The sequence below is a fragment of the Mercenaria mercenaria genome, chromosome 9 (assembly GCF_021730395.1).
Source record: "Mercenaria mercenaria strain notata chromosome 9, MADL_Memer_1, whole genome shotgun sequence".
In the NCBI taxonomy this organism is placed as follows: domain Eukaryota; kingdom Metazoa; phylum Mollusca; class Bivalvia; order Venerida; family Veneridae; genus Mercenaria; species Mercenaria mercenaria.
Window position 1 is genome coordinate 22,535,748 of NC_069369.1, and position 23,599 is coordinate 22,559,346.

Below are 23,599 nucleotides of genomic sequence, written 5' to 3' on the forward strand. Positions count from 1 at the left end.
TGTGTAAGTCTTCTTTAGACAATTCATGATTACTAGTCTTTTCTTAAGAATTTAGAATTCAGGAGACACGAGCCTTTGTAGTTATGCTGAATTTCAAGTCACGAATACTTTGACTTTAGAAGTGGGATTATTTGTGAATATAAGCTAAATTATAGAAATTGTGAATATTAACGAATCTACAATATACAGTGAGTTCTAGGTATTTTCTAGTCATAAAATTATATAATCAGTCGGTAAAATTTGGAAAATCTAGCGTGTTAGCCAAACAGTAAAACCTGTTTGTTTACCTGGAAGTCCTGAGGCTTATTTGACAGTTTCCCTCTGAATCTTCTTTTGCCCAATTTTTTCTTTTTCTTTTTAGGGCGTGGCTTCGGTAAACCTGTAGCCGGATCAATTTCCGGTGGTCCTGCATCCACCTCCTCTTCTTCTTCTTCCTCTTCCTCCTCCCCGGCATCTCCCATGGAGACTTCCTGTCCTGTTGCTGCTCCACCAGCCCCTGGTGCAGGAGCAGGTGGGGTTGCCCCAGGGGGAGGGTTATAGCTCACTTTCATTCTGATCTTTGTCTGTAATACACCACAAAATACACATTTATCTCGCCTTGATTGTGCAGTGCCTCATTGTTAACATTTAAGGTATCTACCTGACTTTTGTCAATGTTTTTAACTTTTTATAATTAACAACAGCTGTCACTAATGGTGACAAATGCCCGCCACAGTGCCTTGACCTTTGACCTGGTGACCTTGACCTTTGACCTGGTGGCCCCAAAGTCAATAGTGGTCGTGTACTAAATAAGTACTATCTGCATGTGAAGTAGGAAGGTCCTGGTCGCAGTGGTCCGCGAGTAAAGTGCCTTCATGCAAAAAGTTTACATTGGCCCCTGTGACCTTGACCTTTGACCTGGTGACCCCAAAGTCAGTAGTGCTCGTGTACTTAATAAGTACTATCAGCATATGAAGTTTGAAGGTCCTGGGTGCAGTGGTTCGTGGGTAAATTGCCTTCATGCAAAAAGTTAACATTGGCCCCTGTGACATTGACTTTTGACCTGGTTACCCCAAAGTCAGTAGGGGTCTTGTACTCAATAAGTACTATCAGCATGTGAAGTTTGAAGGTCCTGGGTGCAGTGGTTCGCAAGTAAAGCGCCTTCATGCAAAAAGTTAATGTTGTGACGAATAAACGTTGTGAGGAACAAACTAACGAACAAGTTCACATTGGCCCCTGTGACCTTGACCTTTGACCTGGTGACCCCAAAGTCAGTAGGGGTCATGTACTCAACGTTGTGACGAACAAACGAATGGATGGACAGTTGAAAACTAATATGCCTCCCTTCGGGGGCATAAAAAGTGTGAGGTTTCAATACAGTTTATATTATGGCTTTGAATGAATTATTATTGTTAAAAAAATGCTTGTTAGAATTGTCTTAATTTTTGTCAGAGGAGGACAAGTCATAAGCTAGTCACTGGAAAGCAAGACCTGAACCAACCTGAGGCAATGGTTGCCCATTTCCGTCCATCAATATTGTGTCCACATCTTTGTTCTGGGGTCCTCCCCTACAAAGGTCAGCCAGGGGAACTTTAGCTGTACCAAGCAATCTGAAAAATATTACAATATGATAATAATTATCGCAATATAATATTGCTAAATAGCAGCTTCTAGACATCTTACAATTCAGATTAACCATTACCATGCTAACTTTCTATAATGAACTTGTCCAGTTTTAAGTTTGGACAGTACCATTAACTGTTAAAAGGGGTGCATATCAAAAAGATACTGACCGAATAGTGAACACCACAGATCATGATCAGACTGCATGGATGTGCAGGCTGATCATGATCTGCACTGGTCGCAAAGGCAGAATCAATCGTGTCCAGCATAATAAGGGTTAAGTATATTTATCACTACAGGACTGGGAACTACATGACCTTCATACTTGACAGAAATTGGGAAGAGACATTGACTGAATCCTTTGACATCAAGATATAGATAGATGATAAATAATGCTGACTAACAAAAAGCCATTATGAGCCCTACATGAATTGCTTATCTATTACACATCTTGGGTATATGGAAATTTTCAGTCTAAACCAACTGTTGCATCTAATAACTTAAATTGTTAAAAAAAAGATTTTTTGATATATGTACATATTTTTATTATTTACTGTATAAAGGCTACATCTAAATACCACCTCATTTCAATTGGCATAGAAGAAAGGCTTTGAAATTTTGGACTTTGATATTCTCTTAAATATCAATGTATCTATAATATTAAAGCCGGTACACCTGTTTGAAGGCTAACAAGGGGGACAACTGTGTTAACCTTATTACTACCATATTCCCCAGGGCACCTATACATTCTTACTAACCATTCAGGCATGTTGGCCATAAATGCCCACACAATAAACATAAACACATTGTGTAATATTATATTGCAAACATATATTTGTGTATGTGTCATGTAATGCAAACACATTTTTCTAGAATAAAACTGTAACAAAAATATTTACACTTTTTTTCTATACCATGTAATATCACCTTTTGCATAAATGATTGATTGTATACTATATAAGATCTGGAAAGTTACCAATATTTGTGTTATTTCAAGTTCGAGTTCTATATTTACAATAACATTTTATTTGGCTGTAAATCTACTGGTATAAAGGAGGTTTAATTATAATGCATGTAAAATGCATATTCATAAACGATCTTGTCAAACTTGCTCAGCTGTGTGATATATCATGTTAAAGCATGAATCATTTATAAAAACATATAGATGTGTAAATATTTTGATAAAGTGTGGGAGTATACACAATGTACCTTGTAAGATTTATTCATACAAATATTTTGTGGATCATCCCATCTCCAGGTATGGCCAGGATGAGATAAATATAGAATTGAATTAAATCCCATTTACTTAAAAAAGACTCCCATTCCCTGCCTGTCACCAACAGGTAAAACAAAACATCAATGACATTTGCTCACGTACCTGACCTTGACCTTTTGACTTAAAATTGTTCAAAAGTAATTTTAATTCTACACGATAAACTACTAAGATTGTACAAACAAAGTAAAGTGTTTCTTATATTTTGTAACTTTTAGCTCTGGCAGCTCCTAATGCAGTCAAACAAAACCATTTTGCAAATTAGTATAGGTGCATGCCAGAATGCTATGTATGCAAGTTCTGTTCAGTAGTTGCAGAGGAGATGACGTTTAAGTAAAATTGTGGCAAATAAAAGACTGGCAAACGATGCCAAAGCATCCACCTATAGTTATTATAGATTACCCTGAACCCTTGGTCAAAATGAGCTAAGATAAGTGACTTTTTTCTGGTTATGATGGACTAAATTAATCTCAACTGAATATTTGCTATATTTTCTGTATAGTATCTGTATGATTTCATGGTATCAAATATGACCTACAGTTAATCTGTATTTCTCAAGTGCTTGGACATAAATTCCAGATTCTCTTTGATGGAAAAAAATCCAGAATACTGACATGCCTGGTAATAAAGTAAGAACAAAGGTATGTTATGCTTTATTAAACACCATCAAGTTAAGAAATATAGATAATGGTATACATCTAGTATTAATTTAATCACCTAATACCACACTAATTTTGAGAAAACAATTATTATTCTAGAAATTGCCTATTTCTCTATAAATAATTGTGAATAATTTCACTCCTAATTATCTGGTGTGCAAATGTCAAATGGTTCTGAAAAGAACTAACTTTTCACAAAAAAAGTATATGCGTCATTTCTGACAGGCAACATTATTTCTCTTGCATTCAGGTTATAGAGGGCATAGATTTTACTTTTGTTTAACTCTGATGGGTTTCATTAGGTTTAACGATAAATCTTACAAGTATCTAGGTAAAATAATAGGCATTTGGCACATTTGTTTGGTCAATGATAATGCTATATATATGACAAAATACATCAATATTCAGTCCAGGACCCAAAAATAAATCCAGCACTATAATTACAATACAATATATAGTAAATGGATGCTGGATTTATTTTTGGGTCCTGGACTGAATATAGATCTATTTTATAATATATAGCATCATCATTGACCAAACAAATGTGTGGAATGCCTATGGGTAAAATCATTTACATTCCCAAAGACAGTTGGACAGCTTCTTCAGAATATACTGCCCCAGACAACATATGGGTGTGAGCATTTAATTTAGCTCTACCTATTCTTGCTATAGCCGAGGTAAAAATTCTAGCTCCATAGCACGGTTTGTGTATTGTCAGAGGTATATTCAAATTTTAACCCTAAAAATACCCTGCTAAATTTCTATAATGAACTTTTCCATCTTTCAATTTGGACAGTACCATTAACTGTTAAAAGGGGTGCTCACCAAAAAGATACTGACTGAATGTGAACAGTGCAGATCATGATCAGACTGCTAATGTGCAGGCTGATCATGATCTACACCGGTCGCAAAGGCAGAATCAATCGTGTCCAGAATGATTAGGGTTAATCTGCTCACATCTGAAAACTGTTTAGAGGAAGAAAAGGGGAAATAACTTTATAACTATTCAAAACATAGTTACTGTTCTTGCACTTTAAATAATGACTCACTTTTATGCTTTCATCAAGTTTCATATTAAAATTAACTCCCTTCATATAAGCTTGGAGGTGAAAAATGTCAAAAAGGAAGTAAAACGGAAATAATTTTATCAAAATTATAGATAGAAAACTTCTATCTAAACTTCTAGTTAAAATCCTTATAAACATGTCAATTATAATGTTGACATTTTATACAGTAATTAATTGAGGGAAGTATATGTTAAGTACCAACATTGTTGGAAAATTGAAAAACTTTGCTATAAGGCCTTTCATTTTTCCTGTTGTCTTTATCTATCATTATGTAAAGCTAGCAGAGTACTTCAAAAGCCTAAATTCAACAGGCAATCACACGTTTGTGAAACAAATTTTAAATGCCCCAAAATTACCTATTGGTAATCTTAGTTACTGACCATAAATGCTATAAGGTGTGATGACCTTAAGCCTAATTGTTTTCCACTTGTTGATTGGAATTCAGTTTTAATCTCAAGGTCACAGGGGATCATCCACAAAATTTGACAGTCAAGGACTCAAGTGATTTCCAGTTATTGGTCCAGCACCATTTTCAGTCCCCAGGTCACTGTAACATTGTTCTTAGAGCTTGATCCTGATGTCAAATAATTACAGGTCATCTGCTCACTATAGGCAATCAAAGCCTTTTTTAGGAAATCAAATGACTTTTTGTTGATTTTTAGGGTCAAACAAAATACAAATGGTATTTCCATGACTATCATAAGAGACAAATTTATCTGTCTGTTTGTTTGTTTTGGGTTTAACGCCGTTTTTCAACAGTATTTCAGTCATGTAACGGCGGGCAGTTAACCTAACCAGTGTTCCTGGATTCTGTACCAGTACAAACCTGTTCTCCGCAAGTAACTGCCAACTTCCCCACATGAACCAGAGGTGGAGGACTAATGATTTGTTTAACTTCTTGTCTATAACAAAACTGAGTCAAAGTACAGGAAGGATTTTTACAAACATTGCTTAGAGACCAGTCTCAGATTACAGCCTTGCCATTGGTCAATTTTCAAATCTGTGCTAAAAACAACCAATCAAATGCTTTAAAATTAGTTTTGAGACTGGTCTCCAAATTCAATTTCATAACCTTCAGTTCTGATTTCAACTCCTAAAGCTCAGTGTAAGACAGGTAGTTAGGTGATATCCTAACCAAAGATAACTAACCCTTACCCTGCTGTATTTCTATAATGGACTGGTCCATCTTTCAATTTGGACCATACCATTTATTATTCAAAGGGGTTTGCACTGAAAATTTACTGACTGAATAGCAAACAGTGCAGACCATGATCAGACTGCACGGATGTGCAGGCTGATCTTGGTCTGCACTGGTCGCAAAGGCAGAATCATCTGCCGCCAGCAGGCTAAGGGCTAAATACAACACTTTAAAGGCCACTGGTATATACATGTATGTGTTCCATCTTAGAAAGTATATATTTATATGGCAAGAACAGAATTCAGACACGAATTTCAAGTAATTCAGCAATGCTGAATGGTAAATGACCACTGTGTGTAAATGAAGATGAAAAAAAAAAAAAAGAAATTATCAAGCTGTCCTGAACGGATTGTTTGCAAACAATACATGTATTTAAAGGTCAAGTTGTACTTTAAAGACCAACGAAGGGTCAGACTTGGACATTTTGAGTGAAGTGAGCTGACAAACGGCTATAAGGTTACTATACACTGACACCAAACGTCAATCAACTATGATACTGAAACTGACTTAATCAATTAGTTAAAAGTGTCCTTTGTTTACTGTGGTTGTTCCTGTACTATACTTGTATATTTACATGAACAATTTGCTGATTGTTTCTAGGTGCCCATCGTAACATACTAAATAAAATCCTGAATAAACAATTTCAGTAAGATGCATTTTTTTGTTTAAAAAAAATGTAAACATACGAAGTGCGCCTGAAAGATAAAAGCCAGACAAATCAAATTTTACAAGCAAGAAAGTAAGATAGCGGTTCTGCACTATAACTTTCATTACAGTATACTAGCCAGGCAGTATTAAAGGTGGATAATCAGATTTTGGCCATGTAACGGATTTGTTCGAAACTTTAGCATCTGATCATTTACACTCATTTATGTTCACTTAACACTTAATACAAATTAGATTTTCACTGGAGGTATTTTTAAAAATTCATTTTCCTGTCCTGGTTGCCCAACCAAGATAGAGTTATTTTATCATAAGTATAAATTTGATAAACATACTTTGCCTAAGGAAATGTATAAATATTAGACATATTGTAATATATTTGTAAAATATTTGCATTAAAAATTATGTATTTAGATGGAATTCATTAGAAACGCAAGTTTGAAAAATTATTATTACCTCCCTTTGCCTATCTTGGTTGCGCAACCAAGATAGATTGGAAATAAATGAATTCAGAAGCTACACACAGCTTTTAAACTTGCATTTTGGTTCAGATTGTTCAATAGTTGATATGTCTATCAAATGCAAATGTAAAACTAGACATTGTATCGAAATAAAAAGAAATACCCAGCTTTTTATATACTTTCATATTAAAGGGGAGTAATTACAAAATTTTATAACAAGAGCACCGCCTTGCCGGTGCTGACGCTCATCTGATTTTTTTTGTGTAATAGAAATATTGTCCTACCCATGATTTTCTAAGTCTAAAAAGGGCCATCATTCTTGCAAAAAGCAGGATAGAGTTATGTTTCTTGATGTACAGTGTCCACTTATGATGGTGAAAAACTGTTGCAAGTTTTAAAGCAATAGCTTTAATAGTTTATGATAAAAGTTGACTTAAACATAATACTCAACCAAGAAAATGATTTTCTAAGTCCAAAAGGGGCAATAATTATTGCAAAAAGCAGGATGGAGTTATGTTGCTTGCTGTACAGGGTCAGCTTATGATGGTGAACAAGTGTTGCAAGTTTCAAAGCAATAGCTTTGATAGTTTAAGAGAAAAAGTTGACCTAAACATAAAACTTAACCAAGAAATCTGATATTTTCTAAGTCCAAAAGGGGCCATAAATCTTGCAAAAAGCAGGACGGAGTTATGTTTCTTGCTATACAGGGTCAACTTATGATGGTAAACAAGTGTTGCAAGTTTTAAAGCAATAGCTTTGATAGTTTAGGATAAAAGCTGACCTAAACATAAAACTTAACCAAGAAAACTGATTTTCTAAGTCCAAAAGGGGCAATAAATCTTGCAAAAAGCAAGATGGAGTTATGATTCTTGACGTACAGGGTCTGCTTATGATGGTGAACAAGTATTCCAAGTTTCAAAGCAATAGCTTTGATAGTTTAGGAGAAAAGTTGACCTAAACATAAAACTTAACCAAGAAATCTGATATTTTCTAAGTACAAAAGGGGCCATAAATCTTGCAAAAAGCAAGATGGAGTTATGTTTCTTGCTATACAGGGTCAGCTTATGATGGTGAACAAGTATTCCAAGTTTCAAAGCAATAGCTTTGATAGTTTAGGAGAAAAGTTGACCTTAACATAAAACTTAACCAGGCAACGCCGACGCAGACGCCGACGCCGACGCCGACAACCGCTCAAGTGATGACAATAACTCATCATTTTTTTTCAAAAAATCAGATGAGCTAAAAATAATAAAATATACATTTCAAATAGGAATCTAACTCTATGTAATCGGTCTTTTTGTTCCTTAAATAATTCTCTACCAGAATATACAAAAAGTAAAAAATGTCATTAAATGTTGTTTAAATGTGATTGACCACCTTTAACACGCACTGATTACAATGACAACTTTGTCATAACAATGGAACACATGACTTAAGATGCACTGATGTCTTTTCACACTGATTACAATGACAACTTCGTCATAAGAATGGAACACAAGACTTAAGATGCCCTAGGATGTCTTTTCACACTGATTACAATGACAACTTCTTCATAAGTATGGAACACATGACTTAAGATGCACTGATGTCTTTTTCTGTGACTTACAGTCATTTGCCTTGTTGAAGGGAGGATCGGCAACTGATCTCTAGATTTGTAGTCTTGTGCCCTCGCCCTTGAACTCTACCAGCAAAAGAATTCAAATGCATAAAGATAACTGTACCTGTTTCTACCAACTCTTTCCCAGTCTTTGACAGTCACCTCCAGTTGGTCATTTCCACTGATAGCCACACCCGCAAGGTCGAAGTCCAATGCCTGAAATTAAACACGCTGATTTATCTAGACAAGTAAGTGAATTTTTTTCCCGAACAACACTAACCAAATTTTGAAAAGTAGAATCAGCAGGAGACAGCAAAAACGGTATTTATAAACGGGGAATTAAGTCGAAGAACAACAAGAGCACCGCCTTGCGGGTGCTGACGCTCATCTGATTTTTTTTGTATAATAGAAATATTGTCCTACCCATGATTTTCTAAGTCTAAAAAGGGCCATCAGTCTTGCAAAAAGCAGGATAGAGTTATGTTTCTTGATGTACAGTGTCCACTTATGATGGTGAAAAACGTTGCAAGTTTTAAAGCAATAGCTTTGATAGTTTATGAGAAAAGTTGACTTAAACATAATATTCAACCAAGAAAATGATTTTTCTAAGTCCAAAAGGGGCAATAATTATTGCAAAAAGCAGGATGGAGTTATGTTGCTTGCTGTACAGGGTCAGCTTATGATGGTGAACAAGAGTTGCAAGTTCTAAAGCAATAGCTTTGATAGTTTAAGTGAAAAAGTTGACCTAAACATAAAACTTAACCAAGAAATCTGATATTTTCTAAGTCCAAAAGGGGCCATAAATCTTGCAAAAAGCAGGATGGAGTTATGTTTCTTGCTGTACAGGGTCAGCTTATGATGGTGAACAAGTGTTGCAAGTTTTAAAGGAATAGCTTTGATAGTTTAGGATAAAAGCTGACCTAAACATAAAACTTAACCAAGAAAACTGATTTTCTAAGTCCAAAAGGGGCAATAATTCTTGCAAAAAGCAAGATGGAGTTATGTTTCTTGATGTACAGGGTCTGCTTATGATGGTGAACAAGTATTCCAAGTTTCAAAGCAATAGCTTTGATAGTTTAGGAGAAAAGTTGACCTAAACATAAAACTTAACCAAGAAATCTGATATTTTCTAAGTACAAAAGGGGCCATAAATCTTGCAAAAAGCAAGATGGAGTTATGTTTCTTGCTATACAGGGTCATCTTATGAAAGTGAACAAGTATTCCAAGTTTCAAAGCAATAGCTTTGATAGTTTAGGAGAAAAGCTGACCTAAACATAAAACTTAACCAGGCAACGCCGACGCCGACGCCGACAACCGCTCAAGTGATGACAATAACTCATCATTTTTTTTCAAAAAATCAGATGAGCTAAAAATGTTTTGTCAGTGAGTTAGAAGACGTAAAATGTAACTGATTTTGTAAAAAGACCTCCTAAGAGATATAGACTAACTGAAAAGGATGTATTTGCTAAGGGATTGTCAAGACAGACATAAAACTGTTCTTCTATGAAATATAGCACAGTTACATCCACTTGGTGGGACTGAATGAATTACATCCTATAGTACTTAAATCCTGTTTCGTTTGCATTCTTCATTGTCAAATATAAATAGCATAAATGATTATCATGTCAATGATGGACCTCAGTGATAAACTTTAAAATATTTTATCATGTGGGTATGCAAATTAAATACTTAAGTAAGTTCAAATTGTGTGCTTAATGATAGGGGTTTTAACACAATTTTCAACAGTTACATATCAGCAGTAAGGTAACTTCACCAGTCTCTTTGCAAGCAACTGACAAGTTCTCCACATCAATATATTATGAGCCGCGCCATGAGAAAACCAATATAGTGGCTTTGCAACCAGCATGGATCTAGACCAGCCTGCACTTCCGCGCAGTCTGGTAAGGATCCATGCTGTTCGCTTTCAAAGGCTATTGCAATTAGAGAAACCGTTAGCGAACAGCATGGATCCTGACCAGACAGTGCATCCGTCTGGATCCATGCTGGTCGCAAAGCCACTATGTTGGCTTTCTCATGGCGCGGCTCAATTATCACATTCTCCTCTATCAGATCCTTAGTCGGGCATCAAACTTTTGACTTAAGATGCCAAAATATAATATGATCTTTATAGTGCTGCATTTCTATGTCAGACCAAAGCAAGTATTGCAGTTTTCTTAATAGCTTAAACATGCAAAATGATTCAGAAATTTTTCAACATGTATAAAAAGTGATTCAGTGACTTCTAGACAGAAGTCAGTTTTGGGGTCAGATTTGATAAATTATGGATATGCATTTACACTTTTCAGAGCAAAAACATTCATTGACAAGTATTTATTTAATAGTGTTGGCAACCGTAAACTTTTGGCTAGGTTATAACTTATAACTCATTTTACTTTAATGATCACCCATTACATTTCGTGTATGTGTAATATCACACGATTTACATCATGCGTATACACTTTATGACAGACGCTGACAACTTGAATGATCAGCAATTTCTTATTGACGACTTAACATAAATACCCGAAGGTCGTTTATATTACCATGATGAATCAATGAAGGAAATCGAAAAATATTTTTGCCAAGTATGAATGGGGAGAATTTTAATCCCTTTCAAATCTCTTCCCTTACTTTTACTTACTTGGGTATTTGTTAAAGTGCAACTTATATTAAAACTTTTTATTCATTAAATTAAACTTATGCGTTAAATAAGAATTAAGAATGACTGCAATAATTCACAAATGTGACCACTTTAAGGTGCTTTTGCACATTTCAAGATTTTGTCACAGTTATAAATCACATACCAAATATTTTCAAAGTTAATTCCTCTGGGGACATTACATTTTGCAAAAAGAGGAGGAGCATTTATCAATGATATATTATTTTTATTGTTTCACTTATGACCTTGTTTTTTCCAAAACAACGGGTTTCATACTTAAGGATGGTATCTCTTTCACTTCTATTTTTATTTTTTTTTTATTTATGAGGGATTGCAATGGTGCTAACCAGGTGTATTTCTTTTTAGTTTATTTACGTTTCAACCATTTATCATTACATGTATATTTCTATTTCTTCTTCATGCAGGTTGACAGTCTATGAAATATTATCTACCCGCATTTAATAGCATGAAATAATAAATTATATTGCATGAAAAGTATTGCATATCAAAGTGCATTCATGCAAGTAATTGTAACTGATACACAAGTTTACATACAAGTTCATAACACAAATTTTACTGAAACTGACAGTTTTTTTATCCCTTAAGGCAACATAAAAATTCCTAAATAATTATGACTCCCATAAAATTCTTGAGATTTAAGACCATTTTTGTCAGCAATATCCAGCAAAAACAAAAATTTATATGGATTTTTATTGTTGTTTTTAGACTTTCTTCATTCATTTTTAAGAAGTATTTTCTGGCCACTTTTTGAACCTCAGCAGCTCTGAGATGAATATATAATAGTAAAATGCTGATCGATTGAGAAAACCAAATCTGCCTTCAAAACTACCTTAAAATCAATGATCATGGAAATTTTAATGGAACTAACTGTAATGATGGAAAGAACAAGAGACATTGTCAGGAACAAATTTGAGCCGCACCATGAGAAAACCAACACAGTGCATTTGCAACCAGCACAGATCCAGACCAACGTGCGCATCCACGTAGTCTGGTCATGATCCATGCTGTTCGCTAACGTTTTCTCTAATAACAATAGGGTTTGAAAGCAAACAGCATGGATCCTGACCAGATTGCGCGGATGCGCAGGCTGGTCTGGATCCATGCTGGTCGCAATCGCACTATGTTGGTTTTCTCATGATGCGGCTCATTTGAATTGAAAAGGTTCAGATGCCAGAGGCCTCTGATAACAATAGAATTCTTGTGAAACCACTTATCACCCTGATAAATTTATCTGAAGCCTAGACATTTATTAAGTATCTTGTATAAAGTCGAGGGCTGAGCAGGCAACTATTGTATATCTTGTTCTTTATTTATATAAAGTTACAGTAGTTTCGCATCAGACTGATAATGAAGGCACTTTTACATTGCTTTCTATTCCATTTGTCTAATTCCATTTCAAACAGGCAAAAACCTCTCTACATGTGTTCTGTAGATTATGGTGGCTGGTTTCTGCCAAGTTGTATTGTATTACTGGTACCCACCCACCCCCTCCAGAATGACAACACTAAAGCATGATAAGTAATTTTTGTTATGTTGTGTTGTCACCCTACCTTTTGTCATGCCAGAGCTTTTTTTCCCCACAGATTTAGGAAATCAGGGGGGAGTGGGCCGGGCCTTAACAATTTTAGGAATTATTATAAAAGTCATATTTACTTTATCGATTTGTTACAGTTAAGAAAACAAGAGCTGTCGGAGGACAGCAACGCTCGACTTATTCAACAGCCTTGTTGATTGAATGAATACGAGTCGAAAAAGGGACATAATCTAGTAAAAAAGCAGAATAGGGTTATGGAACCTGCATAGTGCTTATCAGCTCATGACAGTGGACAAGTGTGTGAAGTTTCAATCCATTCCCATTAGTGGGTACTAAGATACCAGCTTACATAATAGGAATTTAACCAAAAACTTCTGAAGTTTCAATCCATTCCCATTAGTGGGTACTAAGATACCAGCTTACATAATAGGAATTTAACCAAAAACTCCTAAGTCGAAAAAGGGGCATAATTTTGTAAAATGTGAAGTTGAGTTATTGACCCTTTGCATTGCAAGTCAGATCATGACAGTGAACAAGTGTGTGAAGTTTCAATCCATTCCAATTAGTGAGTACTGAGATACCAGCTTACATACAAAACCTTAACCAAAAATTCTAAGTAGAAAAAGGGGCATAATTTTGTAAAAAAGCAAAATAGAGTTATGGAACCTGTGCAATTTAAGTCAGTTTATCACAGTGAATAAGTGTGTGAAGTTTCAATCCATTCCCACAAGTGGTTACTGAGATACCAGCTTACATACAAAACCTTAACCAAAAATTTCTAAGTCGAAAAAGGGGCATAATTTTGAAAAAAAGTTATGGGACCTGCTTTTTGCATGTCAGATCATGACAGTGAACAAGTGTGTGAAGTTTCAATCCATTCCAATTAGTAAGTACTGAGATACCAGCTTACATACAAAACCTTAAACAAAAATTTCTAAGTCGAAAAAGGGGCATAATTTTGTAAAAAAGCACAACAGAGTTATGGAACTTGTGCAATGTAGGTCAGTTTATCACAGTGAATAAGTGTGTGAAGTTTCAATCCATTCCCACAAGTGGTTGCTGAGATACCAGCTTACATACAAAAACTTAACCAAATCGGGACGCGGACGTGGACACGGACGCCGACGCATGGGCGAGTCCAATAGCTCTACTATTCTATGAATAGTCGAGCTAAAAATGGTCATAAAGTTAAGTTATTTTGGGAATTCTAGCTTTGAAAGTGGGAAAAAAAACATAGTTAATTACTATTTGCAATGGGATCAGAGACCAATTTCGGCCCCCAAATTTGGCCTGGAAAAAAACACTGCATGTCCTTGCACTGTATTGCTGGAGTCATCACAACAACAATGATACTATCATGCTGCATTGCTGTCAGTCTGGTGGGAGCACCAATGACATGGCAAAAACCAGCCATCGTAGAAATGATGTTAAAATGATCACATATAGTATTAGACATATATCTATAGAGTATAGAAATTGTATCAATTCACTACATCAGATCATTACATGAGCTGTCACAGGAGACAGCGCACTCGACTATTGCGATGCTGGATAGTGAAACTCAGCACATCTGAGGAAACTGAAGCTGTCAATGCAGTGTTTAATGACTCCAATGTGGATGAAGATATTGGACAATAGTTTAAAATAGAGCAAAAGTGCACCACAACTTGAACCTGAAATGCTAAGTAAAAAGGGTGCAATTTAAACTCATATCATACTGATGCCACAGTTAAGGACCTTGTGTCATATGACATTTGAGATAATTTGGAACAACCAATTAAGTTTGTTTCAGATCAATTTAGTAACAACAGACGTATGGTGAAAATGCATCAAAATTAAACTGAAATTCTAAGTAAAATCATCGGGGGACAAAATTCATGAAATATTTGTACCAGAGTTATGGACCTTGTGTCATATGATGAAGATGATAATGTGGATGAACTATTTTAAGTCTGAATCAGTACAGTACAGTAATAACAACTCAAAGTAAAAAGGGGGCATATTTATCTGGTGCAAGAGTTATGGCCCTTGTGTTAACTGATGTGGACGTTAATGCAGAACAATTATTATTAGTCTGAACCAGATCTCTTCTGCAATAACAGATAAATAGTGAAACTGCATCAAAATTAACCTAAAATTCTACGTAGGAATAGCTGTCTGTTACTAAGACAGCACGCTCGACTTTTCTCAGTGCTTGACTCTGTATTAGAGATTTGCCAGTAAAAACTTTATAAAACTTTAACCAAAAGATTCCAAGTTAAGGATAACATTGTGTAATAGCCATATTTCGCATCTTGTAACTGGATGGTAATATTTAAATGAAATTTGGTCACTTTAAAGACATGTAAAATTAAAAACTTTTCAACGAGAGATTTTTCAAATTTTATCATTTTTTGGGGAGATAATCGGTATTGAAGTTAACATTGATGCCTATGGGAAATATATAATTTCTTTGATTACGAGAATTTGAACTTCGAGTTTCGAGAAAATTTTGCGGTAGAAAGCTGCATTATATGATTCTGATACAAATATCAAAAAGAAATCTAAAATTCCCTGAAGGGAAAAGGACAAAATCATATTTTTCTAGTTTTTAGGGGAGATAACTCGTGAAAAAAAATTATCAGGGGAGGTTATTTAAAGGAAATTTTTGAGAACTTCTGTCACTATATAACTTGTCAATATGCACCTTATTTCTATAGTTTGACATTCTTAAAGCTTGGAATTATCAAGTTGTATGTACACTTTTGGTGAAATTGAGGCCTATTACACCATGTTATCCTTAAAACGGGGCATAACTCTGTCAAAAACCAGATCAGAGTTATGGGGATTGTTTCTCTTGGTAGACTTTGATAGTAAATAACTATTTTACGTTTCAAGTCAAAAGCTTTGACAGTAACAGAGATATTAGCCTGGGAAGCCGTTGATAATATTTGCGCTTTGTCAGAAGAAATCATATTATCTATGAATTAAAGATCCCACTTAATTTGCACTAATTAGTGTTAATTGACATTCATGAGTTTCTGATATTATCAAAGCCTGGGGAAATCTGAAGGAGTTTCCATGTAACTACTGATTATCGATTTTCTATAAATAACCTAATTAACGTGTAATCCTATTTGCACTTGTCTGAAACAAAAAATACAATCTTTACAAAAGCATTCAGTTTTAAATTGGTGGAGTTTGAATTAATAAGGAATGCAAGGTATTGATTACCTGTACAGAAAAGCTAATGTTTATATGTGGGTGTAGTAACAGTCAATGTTTTATACATTACTAACCACTTAAGATTACTCTGACATTATATGGCACACCTGTTTCATAGTACACTATAATCACTGTTTATCTATAACCATATGTTTCAGTATTAACATATCATATATCAGTAATGTAACACTAGTAAAAATCACTATTGTCTGTTTGTAACCATTTTTTATACCTATATGTACCTTATGATCAGCCATACGGCTGTTATGAGATATTGTCATGTACAGTTATATATACAGTCAAGTACAGCTAATTATTACAGTCACCCAAAATCACAGCCATGTATGTCATACTGTCACATAATTATACATCCTGTATCATCAGTCAGTTTTAGTCAAACAATCACATTCAAAGAGCCATGTATAGTTAGTCACATATACAGTCATGTACATTCACAAAACCATATATAGTTAGTCACATATAATATACAGTCATGAACATTCACAGAGCCATATATAGTTAGTCACATACCATATACAGTCATGTACATTCACAGAGCCATGTGTAGTTAGTCACATATGATATACAGTCATGTACATTCACAGAGCCATGTATAGTTAGTCACATACCATATAGAGTCATGTACATTCACAGAGCTATATATAGTTAGTCACATACCATATACAGTCATGTACATTCACAGAGCCATATATAGTTAGTCACATATGATAAAAAGTCATGTACATTCACAGAGCCATATATAGTTAGTCACATATGATATGCAGTCATGTACATTCACAGAGCCATATATAGTTAGTCACATATGATATACAGTCATGTACATTCACAGAGCCATATATAGTTAGTCACATATGACATACAGTCATGTACATTCACAGAGCCATATATAGTTAGTCACATATGATAAAAAGTCATGTACATTCACAGAGCCATATATAGTTAGTCACATATGATATACAGTCATGTACATTCACAGAGCCATATATAGTTAGTCACATACCATATACAGTCATGTACATTCACAGAGCCATATATAATTAGTCACATATGACATACAGCCATGTACATTCACAGAGCTATATACAGTCAGTCATTTATAGTCATGTACATTCATAGAACCATGTATAGTTAGTTACATATGTAGTCATGTATAGTCATAGAGCCATGCACATTTAGTCACATATACAGTTATGTACATTCTTAGAACCATGTAAAGTTAGTCTCATATACAGTTATGTACATTCACAGAACCTTGCATAGTTGGTCACATATGTAGTCATGCACAGTCATAGAGCCATGCATAGTTAGCCACTTATACAGTCATGTATATATAGTCATAGAACCATGTATAGTTAGTCGCATATATAGTCATGCATACTATGCATAGTCATAGAGCCATGCACAGTTAGTCGCATATACAGTCATGTATTTATAGTCATAGAGTCATGTATAGCTACAGTCACATATACAGTCATGTATAGTCATACAGCCATGTATACATGTAGTTACAGTCACATAATTATAGTCATAGAGCCATGTATAGTTACAGTCAAATATAGTCACAGAGCCATGTATAGTTACAGTCAAATATAGTCATAGAGCCATGTATAGTTACAGTCAAATATAGTCATAGAGCCATGTATAGTTACAGTCAAATATAGTCATAGAGCCATGTATAGTTACAATCATATATACAGTAACATATAGTCATAGAGCCATGTATAGTTACTGTCAGAAATCTTAACTCAGATTGTAAATCTCAGCATCTGATGGTTAATTGCTCAAACTAGTCTTAAAATGTACTTATTTTGACTCTCAGGCCTGTAGTTCTAAGTATATTTGTCTATCACTAGGGCTACTTTTGAGAAAAGCGCATGTCTCCCACAACTGCCTAATCATCTAAACACTAAGTCAGTGTTTTTATACCGTTTAGTCACAACAAATATACCTTTGAAGAGTAAAATGCCTGATTTTCAGTAATTCAAGGGCCATAATTCTGAAGTGCCTATGCCAATTTTGCTAGTTATCGAACCTGGGAGAGGAGTTATGGTCATACACATTTTGTTTAAGTTTGGTGAAGATCGGATAAAAAATGTTGACTTGGAGTGCGGACAAGATGAATGGTTTTTGGTGCATGTTTGAGAATGAAGACTTTGAACAGCATTTTTATGAGTCTAGGTGATTCATTAGTTATTGTCAAGGGCCATAATTCCAAAGTGTCTTAATCGATTTGGCTAGTTATCTAACTTGGCCAAGGTCTTATTTGCAAACACATTTTGTTCGAGTTTGGTGAAGATCAGATACGAAATGTTTGACTTAGAGCGCAGACAAGATGAATGGTTTTTGGTGCATGTTTGAGAATGAAGACTTCAGCATTTTTATGCATCTAGGTGATTCATAAATTATTGTCAAGGGCCATAATTCCGAAGTGTTTTGGCCGATTTAGCTAGTTATCGAACTTGATTGAGGTCTTATGGTCAAACACATTTTGTTCAAGTTTGGTGAAGATCGGATGAGAAATGTTCGACTTAGAGTGCGGACAAGATGAATGGTTTTTGATGCATGTTTGAGAATGAAGACTTCAGCATATTTATGCATCTAGGTGATTCATAAATTATTGTCAAGGGCCATAATTCCGAAGTGTCTTGGCCGATTTAGCTAGTTATCGAACTTGATTGAGGTCTTATGATCAAACACATTTTGTTTAAGTTTGGTGAAAATCGAATGAAAAATGTTCGACTTAGAGTGCGGACAAGATGAATGGTTTTTGGTGCATGTTTGAGAATGAAGACTTCAGCATATCTATGCATCTAGGTGATTCATAAATTATTGTCAAGGGCCATAATTTCAAAGTGTCTTGGCCGATTTAGCTAGTTATCAAACTTGGTTGAGGTCTTATGGTCAAACACATTTTGTTTAAGTTTGGTGAAAATCGGATGAGAAATGTTCGACTTGGAGTGCGGACAAGATGAATGGCTTTTGGTGCATGTTTGAGAATGAAGACTTCAGCATATTTATGCATCTAGGTGATTCATAAATTATTGTCAAGGGCCATAATTCCGAAGTGTCTTGGCCGATTTAGCTAGTTATCGAACTTGGTTGAGGTCTTATGGTCAAACACATTTTGTTTAAGTTTGGTGAAAATCGGATGAGAAATGTTCGACTTAGAGTGCGGACAAGCTTTGTGACAGACACACACACAGACACACGATAGACTGGAGTAAATCAATATGTCTCCCACACCACTGTATGGTGGGAGACATAATTATTTATGTTAGCACATGGGGAAAAGTTATACTGTTATTAATAAAAAATGCCAGCCATCCACAAAAATTTGACAAGAGATATCCTATCAAACTTGTTGTAGGTAAATAATGATGTTTCGAGATAACCAGTTTGAGTGGGCTGAAGACATCAGATAGTATGAAAAGACTTAACATTAAACCTGGTCACATACAAACATTCAACTGTCTTCACTATTTAATCATGTCAAAGTGAAATCAATTAACCCACAAATCAGTCCTTTATTTAAAGCAGCTATCTCATACATTATTAAACTTTTAAAGTGTATCTATGCAACATCAGTAAAATCCCAAAGACCATAAATCAATTTCATTTGAACTATGTTAAAAATTGTATAAGTAAAATCTGGTGTTATAATCAATTTTTGCTGTGCCGCAAATATACATATGACTAAGCCGCGCCATGGGAAAACCAACATAGTGGCTTTGCAACCAGCATGGATCCAGACCAGCCTGCGCATCTGCGCAGTCTGGTCAGGATCCATGCTGTTCGCTATCAATGCCTATTGCAATTAGAGAAACAGTTAGCGAACTGCAGGCTGGTCTGGATCCATGCACAGTCCGCAAAGCCACTATGTTGGGTTTCCCATGGCACGGCTCATATATGTAGTAAGAGGGTAGTTTTTCTACTAGGGATATGAAAGACTGGTGTTTCTATGAATAAATACTGCATACCACATACAACTCACTGAACCTGGATTTCAATATTACATTAACTATGTAAACAAATAAAAGATTATTTTTTTAATTTGAAAAATTTTACATAACAATGGAGGTGTGTCGCTTTAAAGTGAAAACAAATAATGAAGGATGATAATGACTATAGATACCTCATTCCACTTTGGATTTAGGTCTGATTTTATAACTTTGGTCTTTTTGGACACTCCTGAAACAAGAAAATTGAAATATTTGTAAAAAATAATTTAGAAACAGTAATGATATTGTAATGCAATAATTCCTTGAAAAACAATTTCAGTGGGTTTTTGCCGACTTGGTAATGTCAACTTCTTCTTTGTCACAAGGTAACTTGATCTTATAACTCATGCAGGACTTCTAAGGAATGTTTGAAGACAGAATACATGCCTCTGCAGTTCCAGAAATACCTGGCAAAATATAATCTTTACAAAGCTGCTCTTGACCCCAAACCTGAGCTTAAGATCTATATGTATGCCATAGATTTTGCTGGGAGACTCATACTCCTTCTTAGAGAGTAGTGAATACAGAAAACACTAATTTTTCACCGATTAATGCATTGTATTACATTGTATATCGAATCACAGAATATGTACAGAAATAATCCTGTCTGGTACAGCAAATTAGATCACAACATGTTTGCAAAATATACGTCATTTCAGCAATTACAGTCTTTCCTGTGCAGTGTTTGTGCATTATTTTAACAGCATGCACATTATTTAAATCAATAGTGGCTAAGGGTTCATGTGGGCAAATACAACCTTGAACTCCCACAAAGCAGACACGTAGCTAGACGACAAAAGCATGGAAGCCCAGACTTCAACATTGTTTTGATTTCACATAATTGGAACTACGTACTAATCAAAATGCAAAATGTCGAGATGTTGGAAATGTGTATATTGGTAAGTACACGGATGAGGGGAAGGTTCCCCTATTCAGTATCATTTGAAATATAGCTGCTATGCACATGCAATATATAATTTTACAGAGGTCATTGCAAAATGTCAGGCAGAAAATTATTTTCTGGCAAATGATAAGGTTTTACCATTCCATATAAGGCCTTTGAAGGAATTGGTTGCCGGATAAAATCATGACAAAAAAAAGGAGAAATTTAGTTACTTTCAGGTATCAAGAAATTATTACTATATTTCTTAAAAAGGTTTTTGTTTGTGGGGAGGGTGGGGGGGTACTGGAGAGAAACTGCCTTAATTTTAAAGCTTTATATTTAATGGTTGGTTAGTACAATTCTTCTGGGGTGTATTGGTCAAGGAAGTAGGAAAGTTTATATTGCTGAAGCACCCAGGCTTTGATTCCTGACTTGAATATATTTTTTCCTTCTGCAGTTTGCACCTTTTAAGATAAGTTTTGAAACAAAAACTCGTGTTCTAATGTTAACTTCAATTTAAAATAAAAAACTTTTTTAGCCAGTTCCATTCATGTTAAGTTAAAAGATGTCCATAAGGAGAATTTGTATGATTATATGTTTAGAAAAACTCTACTCTCAACATTACATATTAATTAATATAGGAGCAATAAAGGGAGGTAATCAAAGAAATGGATTCAGTATAAATATACTTTCTACATGTACCACAATAATCAAATATTCAAACATATGGCAAATATATCATCAAAAAATAATCAAAAATAGGATTTAACAAGAAAATAATGTATTTTATGTTTCTAACAAAAAATGTGGCAGCCACATTTTAAACAAAGCTATAATGACCCTTAGTGTAATAAAACTCAAGTACATAAATATCTATTTGTAAAACTGTAAATCATAAACACGGTCTGTAACAAATGTACTGGCCCTCGTTTGATTAAGACAGACCTTGTTTAACAACAGGACCATTATGAAAGCACATATTTGTGAAATTATATCATTAATGCGATTAAATCTAGCATACTTAATAACGTATTTTATACTATAGTTATTTTTATAGCAAAATTCCAATTCTCTTGGCCTTCTATTATTGTAGGATTGGTTTACAAAATAACCATGATAGAAGACAGCTGTAAAATTAAATTACCATCAGGTTTGTTTATTAAAATGGACATTCAAATATTTTTTCCAATATATAATATTTTGTAATGTGCACTTTGCAATTTTCTTGAATCATTTATTAAATCTGCTAATTTCTTATCATAAAATGTATTATAAATTGCCCATTTATTCCCTACATTTTTCTATATATTACTAAGGAAATTGTTTGATTTCAATAAATGCATATTTAATATACTGTATGCATTTATTGAAATCAAACAATTTCCTGAATAATATATATAAGGATAAAATAAAATTAATTTAGAAAAATGAATTATAAACATAAAAAATAGCTCAAACTTGATCAAGGAAAAGAAAAAAGCTGCAAAATTTGTTTTAAAACTTGGGATATTCTGAATAATTAACACACCAAGTTCGACCCAAGTTTTAATTTTCCTTGGTCAAGTTTGAGCTATTTTGTACGTTTATAATTCACTTTTCTTAACTGATTTATTTTTATCCAAATGCCTTCATAAGAAGCAAAAATGCAATACACACCTTATACATGTATATTGCATCTATTTATAGTAACGGTTTACCTTGATAAGTAATTGTAGTGTATGGATCACTTTCTCCAAAACTTTCCAAATTCGGAACGTTTGACGCCTCGATAACTTCTACCTTTAGTGACATTTTTGCAAGTTCTTGTGATTTCCTTACAAATCCATTTCAATCAATTCACTTTTCCGATAGAAATTCGACGATTTTTCTTCCTCATAACACTGCGAGCATCCTGTTAGAGTGGGTGTGACTGACAGCCGATGTATAGTACCGGCTAGATGAATTGTGGGTAAATCTCAAATATGCGAACAGGTGAGCGAAGGGAGATCAATCCGTTTACCTTTATTTCGCTCATAATGAGGAGTAAGGTGTTTGCTCCCCTGCTTCGAAAAAAGAATCCAAAACAAGAAATATCTTTAAAAATGATGGTCGGCGAATTATAATAAGGAAAGTAGTTTATGAATTTTTCATCTAACATTCATCTTTCATCTAACATTTTTCAAATTGCAAAACTAAACACCGCACTTTAACAATTTAAATGGTTCTCTTTTACTTTTTCGCAAAGGTTTCGTAGGGTTGCAATTTTTGCGGTTTCGTTTATCCTTAGACGAATAATTACAGCAGTAGTTTGATGAAGATTCATGAAGTGGTTCATGAGAAGAGGTCATTAAACGTGTTTATATTTTTAGCTAAATTGGTCCCTATCCCCATTTGTAACAAAATAGCAGGAGACCTTACGATATTGTTACACATCGAGTTTGATAAAATCCATTACATTTTAGTGGTTAATGCGAAGAAAGGCATATCTACTTTTAGCTATAGTGGTCCCTAATAGGACCCAAGTTCCTATATAAATAAATTTGGAAGAGGACCTTATAATGATGCTCCAGACCAAGTATGACAAAGATCCACCAAGCTGTTCATGCGACGCTGTATAAAGGCATTTCTAGTTTTAGCTCTAGCAGCCCCTAAAAGGGGTCAAATGTCCCAGCTGAACAAAGTTGGCTGCGCCTAATAAAGATGCTACAAATCAAGTTTGATTAGAATACATGAGAAAAAATCAATTAAAGGATTTTTTTATTTATTATTTTTATTTATTT

The 23,599-nt window shown here is 34.5% G+C and overlaps 1 protein-coding gene across 1 annotated transcript in view; it reads right to left on the minus strand.

Annotated features, from left to right (window-relative positions):
• LOC123546033 (dysferlin-like) overlaps positions 1-22,774 on the minus strand; it is a 121,674-nt gene extending 98,900 nt beyond the window's left edge. The window contains exons 1-5 of the mRNA XM_053550454.1: positions 22,538-22,774; positions 20,092-20,147; positions 8,645-8,736; positions 1,481-1,589; positions 288-563 (exon numbers count right to left, since the gene is read on the minus strand). Of these exons, the coding sequence (XP_053406429.1) occupies positions 288-563; positions 1,481-1,589; positions 8,645-8,736; positions 20,092-20,147; positions 22,538-22,631 (627 nt within the window). The 5' untranslated portion in view covers positions 22,632-22,774. The remainder of the gene's footprint in view (positions 1-287; positions 564-1,480; positions 1,590-8,644; positions 8,737-20,091; positions 20,148-22,537) is intronic.
• Between the last annotated feature and the right edge of the window lie 825 nt (positions 22,775-23,599).